The sequence below is a fragment of the Dendronephthya gigantea genome, unplaced genomic scaffold (genome assembly GCF_004324835.1).
Source record: "Dendronephthya gigantea isolate DGI-Jeju-01 unplaced genomic scaffold, DenGig_1.0 000071F, whole genome shotgun sequence".
Taxonomy (NCBI): Eukaryota; Metazoa; Cnidaria; class Anthozoa; order Malacalcyonacea; family Nephtheidae; genus Dendronephthya; species Dendronephthya gigantea.
Window position 1 is genome coordinate 1,101,376 of NW_021163081.1, and position 17,292 is coordinate 1,118,667.

At 38.1% G+C, this 17,292-nt stretch overlaps 1 protein-coding gene across 1 annotated transcript; it reads left to right on the forward strand.

Annotated features, from left to right (window-relative positions):
• The first annotated feature begins 11,037 nt into the window (after nt 1–11,037).
• Nucleotides 11,038–14,250, forward strand: LOC114531430 (uncharacterized protein K02A2.6-like). Its single transcript, XM_028553035.1, has 3 exons — nt 11,038–11,805; nt 11,957–12,394; nt 12,475–14,250. The coding sequence occupies exons 1-3, from the start codon at nt 11,038–11,040 to the stop codon at nt 14,248–14,250; spliced, it is 2,982 nt and encodes a 993-aa protein (XP_028408836.1).
• The last annotated feature ends 3,042 nt before the right edge of the window (nt 14,251–17,292 follow it).

Genomic DNA, 17,292 nt, shown 5'->3' on the forward strand with positions numbered 1-17,292 from the left:
GTCTCCAACCATAAGAAGAATATTTCCAGATTCAAAGATTGCATCTTCAACACCATTCTGCCTCTACAAAACCCACCTGTAAGCTCTATGAAGCAGTTGCATCAATGTTGATACAGGACCTACTGCAAAGCATAAAGCTCCATGCTTTTTCTCTTGTAGTGGATGGCTCAAATGATAAAGGCTTAGAAAAAATCAACCCTTTAACAGTCCGAATTTTTTTATGTAAATGACAGTAGAATTGTTAATCAATTCTTAGATATGTATGTGCACATCAAGTTCTTCTACTGCTGAAGGCATTTTTACTGAAATGAATGAAAAACTGACAAAGCTCTTTGACTGTGCACAGCCATGGGACTTGTGTACTTCAGCTGGTGTTGATAATACATCAGTGAATATTGGCATTCGGAATTCATTGAAGACCAGAGTCCTTCAATTTGCAATCCTTCAATTTATTTTAATGGTTGTCCATGCCATATCATCCATAATTCAGCCAAAAAAGCAGCAGAATCATTTGGAATGTTGGCAGCAGCAGCTGAATGTTGTAAATTTGATATTGATGAGCTCACCATTGACCTGTTTTACTGGTTTGATAAGTCAACTAAGCGAAAGAACGGACTTTGGGATTACTGCAAATTCTGTGATCTTGAGTAAAGAGCAGTAGTGGAACATGTTTTAACACAATGGCGGAGTCTACAGCTTGCTGTGCAGAGAAGCCTGAAACAATTTCCTGGCTTGACCTCCTATTTTAAGTCAGAGAATGAGCAACAAGCCAGATTTAAAAGGCTTCAGAAGGCCTTAAAGACCTGATGACTTAAGTGCATCTGTTGTTCTTCCAGTCTGTTATGCCAAGTTTTACCCACTGCAACCGGTTCTTACAACGAGAAGAACCCTTGATCCATGTCTTACAGCCACAGTTGGTAAGAATGCTAAGAAACATCCTTGCCAAATTTGAGATACTGTCGGTTTTAGAGAATATCTCAGAGAGCAGGTACATTAAAATCTATAGATTTCAAGAATGATAAGAATCACATCACCAATAACTGCTTATCAGTTAGATTCTTGACAAAGCAAACTATTGACAAGCTATTAAGAGAAGGTGATGTCACCAGTATGCTAAATTTTTCATGGCAGCAAAGCCTTTTTGATTCAAGCTTCAGAGTACTTGCTGAAGTGGTGCCCTTTGAAAGATGAGCTGTTGATGCATGCCACCTGTCATGATTATTCATGACTGTATAAATTAGAGATAGACTTTAGTATAAAAGAGCTTGTAAATAAACTTAAATCAGTTAGAGTATAATAAAATCATAACGTTGTGTCAGGATGAACAAATTTCGCCCACCCGAACCAATATCCTTTGAAGGCAATATAGCAGAGCAATGTGATCGATGGAAGCAACAGGTTGAATTATATATCACTGCTACAGGACCTGACGAGAAGGCTGACAACATCAAAACTTCAATATTTTTAACGTGCATCGGGAAGCAAGTGATTGAAATCTATAACACATTTACGTTCGTAAATGACAGTGATAAAATGAAGTTAAAGCCAGTCATGGAGAAGTTTGAGGCATACTGCAAGCCACAAAAGTACATTACACTTATACACCATCATTTTTTTACATATCGACAAAGGGAAATCAAACCTGCGACATTTGGTTTGTTAGTCCAATGCTCTTCCAACAGAGCTTACAAGGTCAAGACGGTTCAAGTAGTTGACATTTCGAGACTCAGTCTAGTCCCTTCCATATCTGTGCATCTTAAATTGATAGTGATGATGCAAAGACTCAGGTGTATATATCAAATGTTTATATGTGATGTCACTACTCTGAGTCACCAACTAGGCAAGTTGAAAAATTAGCTTGACCACGGTGGGAATTAAACCTGCCACCTTTGGTTTGCTAGCCGAATGCTCTTCTAAATGAGCTTCCAGGATCAAGATGGTTTGAGTAGTTAATATTTTGGAACTCAGGCTAGTCCTTTCCATAACTGTGCATCTTAAATTGGTAATGATGATGCAAAGACTCAGGTGTATATATCAAATGTGTATGTGATGTTGATACTCTGAGTACTCTTAGTCACAATCAGGCAAGCTGAAAAATTACCTTGACCACCATGGAAATTGAACCTGCAACATTTGGTTTGCTAGTCCAATGCTATGGCGTTCCATCACCGCCAAAAATCAACTTTGCAATTCGACTTTTAACATGGGAAATCAACACTCGATTTTGCCCATAATTTTTCTTACGGCCTTTGACAATTGATTATTTGACAAACATTTTGCGACTTTGCTGCACGTAACAATGAACTTGGTGAGAGAAATATAAAGTTAAATCAAAAGTTACGAAAGGCCTAGTTGAATGTTGCGATTTGTCAACTTGAAAGTTGCGATTTGCCACAGCTTGCACAAAAGCCGCCAAAATTACCTCATTGAAACTTTGCCGTAATGACGTCATACATAGTTCGAAATATTTTGATAAGTCCAAGATGGAGGAGGAATTAAAAGCCGTTAAAGATTCCCTTACACGTGTCGCTGACACCCTTGAGAGGATTGAAAGTTCTCGTTCTGGGCCAGGTATGTCAAACGTCTTTGAATGGTTTGAACATTAATAATTTTTTGGTAAATATGGTTTACTTAGTTTGTGCTTTTAGCAGTTTTGCTGGCGCATGGTGGCATATTTTTGCAGTAGCGTAGCCAGCCTGCTGATTTGTCCCGCTATGCTAATATCTTCGTGTTCATTGACTGCGAAAACAATAGATTTCTAAAGACATGAATAATTATAATAACTCGAAATTTACATAGCTAGACAAAATCGTCAGGCTGGCTAAGCCACTGTATTTTTGTGAATTCCAGCAATATATATAGATTTGCTCCAGTAGTCAGCAAATTATATGTAAACAAATTACAAAGAAATTAAGTCTTTTACATAATTATATAATGTTATTTATACATAGTTTAGATTTTGCATTGTCAGTGCAATTGCAATTTTTGCTCTTTCATACTAGAAAATATTTTTATTTAATGGTCCTTTAATTAAAATCTACTACTTTAAAGGAACATCAAGACAGACTACTCCTGGCAGACAAACCTTGTCAGGGCTATCAGTACAGAAAACTGTTCTAAACTGTCCATCAACGCAATCAAATGTACCATCAACATCAACATCTACCCCTTCAAACATCCCGAAACAAAATATAACCCAAATGAGGCAGGCACAAGAACATAGGCGTCTATTTTCATTTGGCAGCAGAAATATTTTAAGCACTAATGGAAAGTCAAAAAAGGGGAAAGAGCGAAAGCCGACATGTACTTTAAAATTTGTTGCTTTATCAGAAGTGGCCACCTTAAAACCGCCCTGCAAAGTATGTGAAAAAACTGCCTTGCTCAATGCTGGTCTTGGTGAGGCTTCTATCCAATTTTTTCTGGATATGAGTCGTTTGGAATGCCATGACAAGATATTGGAAAGATTTCCAAAGTTGAAAGAGACTGGATATGAAATGCTACTTTTTCAAAGGGGGAATGACTCTGGTTTTGTTAATATTGGTGGTCCACAAACTGCAAGATGGTTGAAAGATGCAGCTGGTTTTGCCAAAATATATCTTCGCCCTTTACAAAAAGATGTTGACATGGATTTGATTGACTCTGATGATGAGTCTCAGGTACAAAAAAACCATATTAAGTGTCACACATTGTTATGAGAGTATCATTAAGGAATTATTGCCAAATAAGAGGTCCATAATATTTTCATATCTTATAAAATTATTTTGAAAATGATTAAACAAAAAAAACATGCCTTAATTAGGATGAAAACAACATTCCAGAAGTTGGATGTATTCAATGTGGTGCACTGATTCCTAGGAGCTATTTAAAGAAACATATTAGTGAACAACATGGAATGGAGAGAAATCCTGTTATAGTAAGCAGATCTTGGAAATTTTATAGGAATGCATTAATTTTCTTAATCTCTTTGTATGGTTGTTTTTAGAGACAGCGTACTTTAGATTGGTCAAATGCACAAATGAAAACCAACCTTTGTTAACCTATGATTCATCCAGGTATCCCAATGAAGCTTGATTTCCAATAATGATATTTTCATGCCAAATGTTTGGTGTTTCTTATTACTTACAATGTATTTAATTTTAATATGACATTAATTTAGGAAGAAATCGTTGTTAGAAGAATTATATCCAAACGCTATTCCTGAACAGATTGACGAGGCTCTGACAAGAGCTAGTGGAGATGTCAATGCCGCAGCTGAATGTTTGCTTGGTAAGCTTTCTCAGATTTACAATTAAACAACACTCAGTGATCCCAAGGATAGTGCAGATTGAGTTTCACATAGCAGAGCAATAGCACTTATGAAGATCATTTGTCACTATTCCTACAGAATTCTTTTACTAAGACTTGAAGAATTGATCAATTGTACACTTTTTATAACAGAAAGTACGTATTTAGGGATAGAAGACGACGAAATACAAATTGTAGAAAGTTCATCCACATGGTCTTCTGAGATCAGTGACCCAAGAGCTGCAATAGCCAAGGTTAGAAGTGAGGTTATCGAAGAATCCTCTCCCCGACAGCTTTTTTCTGTCTCCCGTTTGGAGGGAACAGATGAGCTAACGCGCGACATTTTCCTATGTTATAAGGGAAGGCAAAACAAATTAAACGCGCTTCCTAAAATCAGGTTTGAAGCAGAGGAAGGAGCAGGAAGTGGTCCCGTCCGCGAATTTTTATTATGTGCCATAAAGATGGTCGATGACGGAATGAAAATATCGTCCAAACCTACTCTTTTTTTCGAGGGAGAAATGGATCATCGCGTACCAGTGCATGATCAAGCTTTACGCATAACTGGCTCATTTAAAGCAATTGGACGAATAATCGCGCACTCTGCGTTGCATGGTGGGCCGTCTATCCACGGCATATCACCGGCAATTGCTCACTACCTTTGTAATTCTGCTAAAGAATTGGAAGATAACCCACCACCTCTATCTCTGCATGATATTCCAGATATTGAACTGAGGAAGTATATTAGTGAGGTTCGTCATTACTGCGTATTCTGTAACAGTAAAAACTGATCACAACTTCTGGCAACAAATTCTCTTCAATCTCTTGTTCGTTTTCATTTCAGCTCGATTCCTCGCCGAATGAGGAGACACTCCCCGAAGATTTGAAGAGCCGATTAGAGCCATACCTACTTGATGCCGGCCTGGACCCCCATAATAAAGATAGACAATTCCTCATTCAAGGTCTCATGCTGTACAACGTTATCAACAAACGGCGTCTAGAAATTGAAGATATTTGTAAAGGTATATAATGTTGCGCTGTTTCAGTAGTTACATGCAGTATACAGTTTTAACAACGGTCTCCCTCAATGAACAACGATACACGTGCACTGTTCTAAAAGGTTTGCAGTACAAAACTAAATGATTAATAAAGAAAATAATGATTATTGAAACAATTTTAAGGAATGGAGGAGCTTAAGCTTGTTACGTATCTTTCGAAGTGGCCTATACTTGGTGGTTTGATATTTCCCAGAGAACATGAACGAAACATCAACTTGATGGAGTTTAAAGAAAAAATCCAATTTGAAGACGTCGGAGAAAACAAATTAACAGAGGAATTCTTTTGGAAGTACCTCGACATGATCCACGAAAGAAGTCAAGGTAATGACGTATGCTTGACTTAAGCTAACAACTAAAATTAATACTCTTTTGCAGAAGGAGTTGGCTTGATGGAGTTGTGTTCATTTTGGACTGGGATAAATAAGCTCCCATCAAGTACAAACGAAGAAAGCATGTTGGTAAAGTTTGACGCAAGCATCGAACTCCCAATTGTGGAAACGTGTTTTAACTCCATGACCGTTCCTTCCAAATTTGATGCTTTCCAAGATTTCGCCAAGAAGATGGACGTAGCAATAAAATATGGATCGAAGGGATTCACGTCTATTTAAACGTTTACTTGTATCGAATGGATTCGCGTCTATTTAAACGTTTAATGGTATATCGAACGCTTGACATTGTTTCGGGTTATTGTAATTTGGCGTGGCATACTGTTTAATTTACAGCTAGTTGAAAACTACATTCTTATTTCGTTAATGGTATACGTGTATTCCATTTTGGGTTAATATAAAAAAAAAACTTGCGTATTATAATATTTTTATGTTGTTTAAATGTTAAAGGTTTAAATATTTCAATGTGTGGTTCCAACGTACGAACGTCACAATTTATGTAGGCTAAGTTGATATATCACGCTACAAAAATTCACTCTCTCTCCAGCAAGCGAGTAACAAAGTCAACTGCACTTGTGTATCTTTCAACAATTTCATCCATATTCAGTCCATCTTGGGCAGAGAACTGATCAATGTTTTCCATTTGTTCTGCCTGGAAAGGGCACACAGTTTCTGGAACTTCCACACTTTCGGATTCTGACAATAGAATAGGCCCTTCATAGTCCACCCCATAATTCGAAAAATCGCCCTGGAAGAAAGATTAAAATGACTTCATTTTCAATTAGATGACATACAGTTTAAGCAAATTTAGCAAAATTTTCAATTTAATTACGCTTTACCAAATCATTTCCAACTCCAAAATAACAGAATAAGAATTATGCTTTATGCAAAGACTTAATTACCTGAAATACCTCCCTTGGCACAGTTGAACCACTTCTGCAAACCCTGTGAAGACCTTTAACCCAAAGTTGCATTGGACCCATGTTCCGTTCAGTTCTTAACGGATGATGTATCCAAGCTTGCTTCCATGATTGAAGATGTTTATTTACAACCGGAAGAAATACAAAGTGAAGACACCATAAATGCACTTCGTTTTCATGATCAAGAAGACCAAACCTCTCCAATTCATGAAAGGTGTCATAAAACAGGTAAAGGCACCCTTGAAACACATCTCTCCATAACCTTTCAATCCTTTGATTGTGGGTACTTTTACCTGTAAATGTCATTAAAAGTAACAAATTTTGTACTTTAAAATATAAGGATTGCTTTTGTTTATTGTAGTTAGTGATCATGCCACACAAAGTGAAATGCATATTTGTATCATACCTGTTATCATGCTTCCACGATTTGGCCCCCTTTGCTCATGTGTCAACATATACCAGGAAACATCAACATTTTCCCCTCCTTTATCGGAGCGGACTCTTGATGGAAGGCCATATTCATCACCTGCTTCCAAAAACGATTGGAGAACTGTATCAGCTCTGTTATTGTTTGATGCTCGAATGTACACAGGTATCCTGGAGTAGCCATCTATACCAGCATGCACCACAATCCTCCATCTATAAAAGGCAGAAAAAAAAATTCAGTGCAGCCATTCATTGTTTATTTTGAGTATAATGCAAAAATTGACAGTTGTACATACCGAATTAACTTGTGATTCCCATCTATGTGCCAAAGGGCCAGGGGCGAAAACACACTGTACTTTCTTTTCTTTACTGCATTTCTCCATCGCTGCACCACACCAGTTGGATCGGTTCTTAATAATGATTGCCTAATTCGCTCTCTTTGAATTCTGTAACCTTTGCTGAAAAGGTAGCCCTTCAACATTCGTATTCCAATTGAGCTGTTTTCATTTTGAGCTGCCTTAACAAGTTCGTCTAGATCTCCATCATTAATGTTGCTGTAGGTCGCTAAATCAGGTATACGAATGATATTTAAATTCCTATTGCAATTGAGCTAGCTTGTAAGATTCGGACTGTTTTCTAGCTGGTTTGGTGAATCATGAATTCTCCATTTTGTTGTATGTATGATTATCAAAATGAGTAGGTGTTCATACATACAACTTTATCTCAACGTGCAACACAACAATGTTGCATAAGAAAATCGCTGCAATATATATATATATATATATATATATATATAATTATAATTTGCTCACCTTTAATGCTTAGGTCATATGCAGCGAGTCTTCTTTCAACTGTACGCTGTCCAACTCCCAAAACGCTACTCATTTCTTTGACAGTAAAACCCTGATCGACTAAAAATGATAATTGCTCCTGCGATATGGAAATTTTAGGTCTTCCGCGTCCGGAATTAATAACGGAAGGACGATACTGTACATCAACATCTCGGCTTTCGATCATCCTTTCAGAGACTCTGTCTAACTGTTGATAGACTAATGACAATGCATCTATTATTTCCTGCGATAAACCCAAAGTTACACTTATCCGAATCACGTAGTCTAATTGTAGCTTCATCAGATCAACATTTTCATGATTTATTCCTCCTGCGATATCTCTAATAATTCCAGCAATTTCCACATGTGTTAACTCTGGGTCCGTTATGTTTTTTTGTTTCGACTATGTATGACGTCATAACGGCAAAGTTTCAATGAGGTAATTTTGGCGGCTTTTGTGCAAGCTGTGGCAAATCGCAACTTTCAAGTTGACAAATCGCAACATTCAACTAGGCCTTTCGTAACTTTTGATTTAACTTTATATTTCTCTCACCAAGTTAATTGTTGCGTGCAGCAAAGTCGCAAAATGTTTGTCAAATAATCAATTGTCAAAGGCCGTAAGAAAAATTATGGGCAAAATCGAGTGTTGATTTCCCATGTTAAAAGTCGAATTGCAAAGTTGATTTTTGGCGGTGATGGAACGCCATACAATGCTCTTTAAACTGAGCTTACAAGGTCAAGACGGTTCAAGTAGTTGATATTTTAGGACTCAGTCTAGTCCCTTCCATAGCTGTGCATCTCAAATTGATAGTGATGATGCAAAAACTCAGGTGTATATATCAAATGTATATGTGATGTCACTACTCTGAGTCACCAACCAGGCAAGCTGAAAAATTAGCTTGCCCATGGTGGGAATTAAACTTGCCATCTTTAGTTTGCTAGTCCAATGCTCTTCCAAATGAGCTTCCAGAATCAAGATGGTTTGAGTAGTTCATATTTCGGAACTCAGGCTAGGCCCTTCCATAACTGTGCGTCGTAAATTGATAATGATGATGCAAAAACTCAGGTGTATTATATCAAATGTATATGTAATGTTGATACCCTGAGTCAAATTCGGGCAAGCTGAAAAATTACCTCGACCACCGTGGAAATCGGATCTGCAACATTGAACCTGTGACATTTGGTTTGCTAGTCCAATGGTCTTCCAATTGAGCTTACAAGGTCAAGACGGTTCAAGTAGTTGATATTTCGGGACTCAGTCTAGTCCCTTCCATATCTGTGCATCTTAAGGTGGCTCATTACAGTTTTAAAAAATTCCATCATTCATCACTTTGACACGTTCAAACAACGCATTTTTATTATTTATTCTAGAGATATTGGAGTTTTTATATATTTTGAAATTTCTGCTTTTGAATCGTATTAGTGTTAGTAACAAATCGTCCGTTGCTATGGCGACATACGTGTACAAAAATTACTCCAAAATTGCAATTGCCTCGGATAGTTGATGTGACTTGCGGGCGCATCCAAGATGGTGTATGAAAAAGAAGTACTAGTTTGTAGTTAGTATTATTTAAAGCAAGTATGTAGTTAGTATAATTTTCGCTATAATAGGTGTATTATGTAGGGTTTAGACTAGATGATCCTAGATTTCATCCCAATAAAAGAAATGAAATTTCGACACAATATTTTGCACATTGTTTTACATTGTTGAAATACATGTAACTGCAACATTTCGGCAACATTCATCAAATCTGAATATGCGTACGCACTTTGGGGTACAATTTCGCTATAATAGGTGTATTATGTAGGGTTTAGACTAGATGATCCTAGATTTCATCCCAATTAAAGAAATGAAATTTCGACACGATATTCTGCACATTGTTTTAGATTGTTGAAATACATGTAACTGCAACATTTCAGCAACATTCATCAAATCTGAATATGCGTACGCACTTTGGGGTACAATTTCACTTTATAAGGTGTATTATGTGAGGTTTATGTTACAATATGAAACTTACTAAGTTCATTGATGTGACTTGCGGGCGCATCCAAGATGGTGTATAAAAAAGAAGTACTAGTTTGTAGTTAGTATTATTTAAAGCATGTGAGTATTGAAAGATAAACGTTTATAATAAACAAGATCGCGACTATTGTAACATGGTGGCAGCAAGATAAGATCAAAATCCATGACCACGAGGAAAAGGATAAGCATAGATATAAGAAAAGAGTAAATTACAGCGGGTAAATCATAAATACAACACCGCCAACACCGGCACCAATACAAGGAATTTCGCCGCCTGAAAAGCTTCAAATGAAGGGTAACATAGCGGAAAACTGGAAGACGTTTAAGCAAGCGTGGATAAATTATGCGATCATTACGAACCTGGACAAACAGACAGAACAGTACCGTGTTGCTTTATTCTTACATTGTATTGGCACCGAAGCTCTCAAAATTTACAATGGTATGTCATTTACGGAAAAAGAACGTGATAAGCTCAATCCTATTATAGGCAAATTTGATGAGTTTACAATTGGAGAGATTAATGAAACGTATGAGCGGTATGTATTCAATAGTAGAAACCAGGAAGATGATGAAAGTGTTGATGCATATGTCGCGACGCTACGTACATTAGCACAAACATGCAATTTTTGTGAATGTCTAAAGGACTCACTCATCCGAGACAGAATTGTGTTTGGAATAAATAATACACAAACCAGGAAAAAACTCCTTCAAGAATGAAAACTTAGTTTGAAGAAATGTATTGACCTATGTGGAAGCTCTGAAGTCACGACAACACAAATGAAGATAATCTCAGACAAAGCAGCGCCAGAGGACATACACAGAGTGACACTGAGAAAGATGCAGACTGGGTATCAAAGAGGCCAGCGAGATGTGATGTCACCAATAACATGCAAGTTTTGTGCAGGGAGACACCCACATGAAAAGAAAGATGCCCAGCCTGGGGAAAGGAATGCCTAAAGTGTGGGGGAAAGAATCATTTCACCAGGGTTTGCCGAAAAGTCGAGAGCAGAGATAATGCAAAAGTGCACCTTACAAGACAAGAAGAAAACCGTGAGTATGAAAATGATGCGGACAGTTCCGATATCGAATACCTTGAAAGTATAGCAGTCAATAATGGGAGCGTTTGCGCAGTTGGGCCGTCGGATAAAGCCTACCCAAGAGAGAAAATATGCAGAAATGTTTCTGGGTACAAAACCTGTTCAATTTCAAGTGGATTGTGGTGCATCAATAAACATTTTACCGGAGAGTGTTCTGGGGAAGCAAGAGCTCTCTCCAACTACCAAAACACTTATCATGTGGAATAAAACTGAAGTTAAACCAACAGGAACCATAAGAGTTGCTATAAGAAACCCAAAGTCAGGAAAAAAGTTTTCCCTTGGGTTCGTCGTAGTGCAAGAAAGTCTCACACCACTGATTGGTGCAAGGGCAGCGCAACAAATAAAGCTGATTACAATACATAGGGATAACTTTGTAGCAGTGACAGCACCTAAACGAGATAAACCAAAGGTGAATCAGCTATTCACGGTAGAGGAGATAGTTAATCAATACCCAGAGGTGTTTCACAGTCAGCTTGGAAATCTACCTGGTACAGTAAAATTAGAAGTAGAGAAAGATGCTAGACCAGTCGTTGTACCAACTCGGCGTGTGCCGATAGCATTGAAAGAGCAATTTAAAGGTGAATTGGACAGACTCGAAGAGTTGGGAGTCATCGCTAAAGTGGATAAGCCAACACCGTGGGTGAGTAGTGTGGTAGTCGCTACAAAAAAGTCAGGTCAGTTGAGGGTGTGCATTGATCCGAAGCCATTAAATGCCGCGCTTAAGCGTGAGCAATACCATTTGCCAGTGTTGCATGATCTCCTTCCGGAGTTGGCCAAAGCCAAGGTATTCTCTACAGTGGACCTCCGCGCCCGGTTATTGGCATTGCGTTTTGGAGGAAGATTCGAGTTTTCTTACAACATTTGCAACACCCTACGTGAGATACAGGTGGCAAAGACTACCATTCGGACTGTCAGTTTCATCGGAGATTTTTCAGAAGAGAGTGCATCAAGTTCTGGATGGTCTAGATGGAATTCTGGACATCACCGACGATATTCTCATTTATGGAGTTGGAGCGACCGAAGAAGATGCGAATGTAGATCATGATCGAAAGCTACGTCATCTGCTAGAAAGATGTGAGAAAAATAGTGTTGCCCTCAACCCAGACAAGCTGAAGCTGCACCAAAAAGAGGTGACGTATATGGGACATCTGTTTACCAACGGAGGCCTTAAGGTAGACCCAGGGAAGCTTGAAGCAGTGAAAGAATTGCCTCGTCCAACCGATATTGAGTCCGTGCAGCGACTGAATGGTTTCGTAAATTACTTGGCTAAGTTTTTGCCAAGGTTGGCTGATGTTATGGAGCCAATCTGCCGTCTGACCCGAAAAGGTGTACAATGGAGATGGAAGGAGGGGCAAGAGAAGGCGTTCCAGGAGGTAAGGAAATTGGTCACGGAGGCCCCGGTGTTAAAGTATTACGATCCGCAGAATGAGGTGGTAATCCAATGTGATGCAAGCCAGAAGGGTTGCAACAAGGAAGACCAGTGGTGTATATTAGTCGTGCCCTCACGGAGACAGAGCAACAATATGCACAAATCAAAAAAGAAATGTTGGCGATTGTGTTTTCACTTGAGAGATTGAACCAGTACGTCTTCGGAAGACATGTAAAGATTCAAAGTGATCACAAGCCATTGGAGGCTATCCTCCGAAAACCCCTGGCAAGTGCTCCGCAGCGTCTGCAGGGGATGATGATGAGGCTGCAGAAGTATGATTTCGAAGTGAGGTATCAGCAAGGAACAAGCATGTACATAGCTGATATGCTATCGCGTGCTTTCCTGCCTACAACGGAACATCCGTCTGGTGTTGAATTCGAGTGTGTCAACATGGCTAGCTTTTTGCCAATTTCCAGTGAGAAAATGAGGGACATTCAAGCAGCGACCGATGAAGACGAATTGCTACAGCTACTTAAGAAATCCATAATGGAAGAATGGCCACAAGAGAAGAAGTACCTAGCAGCACAGATCTTACCTTATTTCAGTATGCGGGATGAGCTAATGGTGCAAGATGGGCTGTTATTCAAAGGGCAGAGAGTGATCATACCGAGTAGGCTGCGTTGGGATATGAAGAAGAAAATACATGCGTCGCACCTGGGAACCGAGTTGTGTCTTCGTAGAGCGAGAGAGAGTGTGTACTGGCCAGGGATGTCGGCGGAAATTAAAGAGTTAGTGGCTTCTTGTGAAGTCTGTAGAACCTATGAAACAGCACAGCAGAAGGAAACCTTGATGCCTTATGAAATACAATCACGTCCCTGGAAGCAAGTTGGCGTGGATTTGTTCACGTTCGATAAGAAGGATTATATGATAACTGTCGACTATTTTAGTAACTTTTGGGAAATTGACAGGCTGACCAGTACCAAAACGAGTATGATAATTCTCAAGTTGAAGAATCATTTTGCAAGGTACGGCTGTCCAGAGAGAGTCATAAGCGATAATGGCCCACAGTTTTCGGCAGAAGAATTTGCAACGTTTGCCGACACATGGAATTTTGAGCATCTCACAAGTAGCCCTGGTAATAGCAAGGCAAACGGTAAAGCGGAGTCAGCGGTGAAGATGGCAAAATGGCTCATTCGTAAAGCTGTTGAGGGGGGAGCTGACCCATACCTGGCGATTTTGGATTATCGCAACACACCCACTCAGGGTATGGAGAGTAGTCCCGCACAACGCTTGCTTAACCGGAGAACTCGGACACTTCTTCCTACAGCATCAAAGCTCCTGCAACCTAAGGTGATGTGCCAGGAAAAAGAGTTTAGGGACATGAAAAAACGGCAGGAGCAGCAGATCAAGTATTACAACCGCAATGCAAAGGATCTTCCCGAGTTGAGTCATGGTGACGTGGTAAGGATGAAACCATTTAGAATGGGTATAAAGAAATGGGATAAAGCTGCCGTAACTGCCAGATTAGACGAAAGATCATATACGGTCAAAACGCCGGAAGGAAATAGTTATCGTAGAAACCGAAGTCATTTGAAGAAATCAGCGGAGATGCCGATAGTAGTAGAGGTGAGTTCGGAGGATGAGTGGAGTCAAGCAAGTGAGGAGTCCACAGAGGAAGAAGAAACGCAATCCACCACCACGTTGAAAGAGAAACCTACGAAAAGTTCATCACCCGCAAAGTCCCCTCGCCCGGTAGCAGCGGAGCAAGACAGCCAACGACGAGCAGCTTGTCCAGTACGAATAACAAGACCACAGCGCACCCGGAGAGCTCCAGAGTACTTAAAAGACTATGTCCGTTAGGAAGAAAGAACGAACACAGTTGGAACTGTATATATATAAAAATATTATAATAATATATATTTGTACATACTAAACAATTTAATTCTTTTATGTATCTATGTAATTTTTGCTTTTTTAATTTATCTGTTTTAAGTAAGTTATTTTGGTAATAGGAGCAGTCCCTTCATAAAAGAGGGGATGTTACAATATGAAACTTACACTAAGTTCATTGATGTGACTTGCGGGCGCATCCAAGATGGTGTATAAAAAAGAAGTACTAGTTTGTAGTTAGTATTATTTAAAGCATGCGAGTATTGAAAGATAAACGTTTATAATAAACAAGATCGCGACTATTGTAACAGTTTAGACTAGATTATCCTAGATTAAAGAAATTCCAATCCCAATTAAAGAAATTAAATCAACTGCAAAATTTTAGCAACATTCGTCAAATCTGAATATGCGTATGCACTTCGCAGCAATAAGGCACCCCAACAAGTTTTGAGCATTCAAATTCTTTTTTGGTTGGATGGAAAACAACCCCCCCCCAGGTTTTGAAAATTTGAATTTGAAAATTCGTTTATTTTACATTATAAGCCCTCAAACAATCGATATTTTGGAAAACGTCGTGCTTTGGGTCGTGTAGTGTTGAGAACGATTTCAAATCAATTTTGTTCACTTTTTTCATACACTCTGTATAGATAGTATGGTTTGTATTATGTATAAGGTAGACTTAACTGAGAAAAATCATAAAGCATTTTGAGGGAATCGAACCCTCAACAGGGAATAATTCCTGCCCAACCAAGGGAATGCGAGGTGTTTAAGGAATGACAGACACAAGCACATTTAAAGTTGTTTCTCAACGGATATATTAAATTATGTATACATAAGTGTATATATTTATAATCAATATAAATTAAACTAATATATAACAATAATTTACAATATAAATTCATTTATGTAATTATTGTATTTCTATTCTGAGAGGTATAATCGTTAAAGTTCGCTATTGTTTTCAGTTTCTTCATCGTCTTCCTCACTTGAATATGATGACTTGTCTTCTGCATGGTCAGTGGCCATGTTTGAAATAAATTCCTCAATATCAGAATTACCGGCAAGGACCTTCGTAAAACATTCCACACCAATTTCTAATTGTCTCATGGCAAAATCTTGCGCATGTTTACAAAGGGCTAACTTCCCTTGTAGTACATCTTTATGGGTAGTCATGTCATTATAATTTTTGTCCATTTTGCCTAATTATGTTATTGCAACAGATAATGGGTACTGTATGTTTCATAGATTAAGATCACAGCAAAGGTTTTAACGGATATCCAACAGCATAATTACAGTAAGGTCAAAATTACTCATACCTGTCCAGTTTCCGATATTTCAAGCGAGTCGTCAAGTTCATCTATATTACAATGGAGAACGTAATAAAGATCTTCACGAAATACTGTATTACTATATTTCATTTCATGCCTCTGCATACTACGCTATTATACAATACATGCATATATGCTATGCTGCTATTCTATTCTATGCTACATGTATCTATGAGCGATTTGATTATGCCACTGATTTACATTTTATTCTGTTGAATTAAGGATGCTAATATAGTACAAGAACAATGTCAATGAAATAATTATTAGTAGTGCATGAATTCACCTGCATTAAGTTTATCCAATAGTTCGGTTTGATTTTCTTTCAGTTTAGGGATTATATTATTTTTATAAAATATCAAGAAATTTTTCATCTCGTTTTCCAATATTGAGATTTCTTCTTCATGGCGGAAACATTCATTATTTAGTTCGGCCACTTTCTTCTTGATACAAATCAGACAAATTACAATAGAGAACAACTGTTAAAATATTTCGTAAATATAGAAAATATACTCAGTATATGTACTCATTACTAAACCTACAAAGTGATTAACCTACACGTACGGTAAGTACATGCACAGCCTTTTTGGAATGCAAAACGCATTAATACCTTCTTGAGAGTCAATATCCATAATAAGACACCAAACTGGACATCTTCAATATTAACACACAAACTTGGGTTAGTTGTCAACGGCTTCTTAAATTCGCTTTCACGGATGATATTTTCGAACGTAACCTACGCCTCTGCTTTGATGAATCTAAAAGTAAATTTCTAAGTGAAAAATTAGATAAAAGAAAAAGAGTCAATAAAGACATGCTCTGGAAATTCGGCAAACTGGAGAGTGTTTACAATGAAATAAGATTTAATGTTGAGATGGCTTAATTCGGTGTGCACAAATCTGTTGAAATATTTCTTATTAATATTTTAGCAGTACGCTTGAGTGATTCAATGAGGTGATGCGATTGTTTCATGCATAAGACATAAAAGGAGAGAACAAAGATTTCAGTCAAGTTTCCAGACCATATATGTCGGCATTGACAATGATATGGTTTACTATTATTTTACATTGACTTGCCTGCCAACTTGCTCATATTGGCAGCTAGCTGAGCTATTTCGAAGTGTGCTGTTTGCATACTGCGCTCTAACTTCGACACAACCTTTTCTCTTAGTGGTTTTTCACCGCACTCCAAAACGGTGGACCAGTTTTCCGCATTCTTCTCTTTCATATCGCCAACCAAATTAGACAAATCAGTAGACACTTTCCTGCAGTACACAGGGAAAAGTTTAACAGCATTAACCAATAGTGGGCTGCGTGGGTTCGTTTCGTGAAAAAGCGAGTTCACAATGAATGTTTCTTCTTCTTTAGACAGGATAAACTTTGATTTTCGCTTCAACGAGTATACAGTTTCAACACCCAAATCTTTTTTCATATCACAGAACCTTTCTTGTGATGTTTTAACAGCTTCCTTTGTCTGTAATCAATAAAGATCAGTTCAGTCTTACACATTTACATCTATTGTACATGTAGTATTTGGTGAGGCAGGGACTAATAAAAGTTACTTGAATTTATGTAATTTATACAGTACATGTAAGGAATGTTTGAAATAATAGCATAGCAGAGTTTAAAAATGTTATATATGAAGAATATTCCCGACAAACCTGAAGATATCTCTTTGCTAACATTTG

Excerpts from the sequence above, each read along its gene's own strand:
- LOC114531430 (XM_028553035.1), top strand. The coding sequence starts at position 11,038 with ATGGGAGCGTTTGCGCAGTTGGGCCGTCGGATAAAGCCTACCCAAGAG. Across the intron at positions 11,806-11,956 it reads CGGAGTTGGCCAAAGCCAAG|AAGAGAGTGCATCAAGTTCT; the intron begins GTATTCTCTACA and ends GAGATTTTTCAG. Across the intron at positions 12,395-12,474 it reads AAGAGAAGGCGTTCCAGGAG|CCAGAAGGGTTGCAACAAGG; the intron begins GTAAGGAAATTG and ends ATGTGATGCAAG.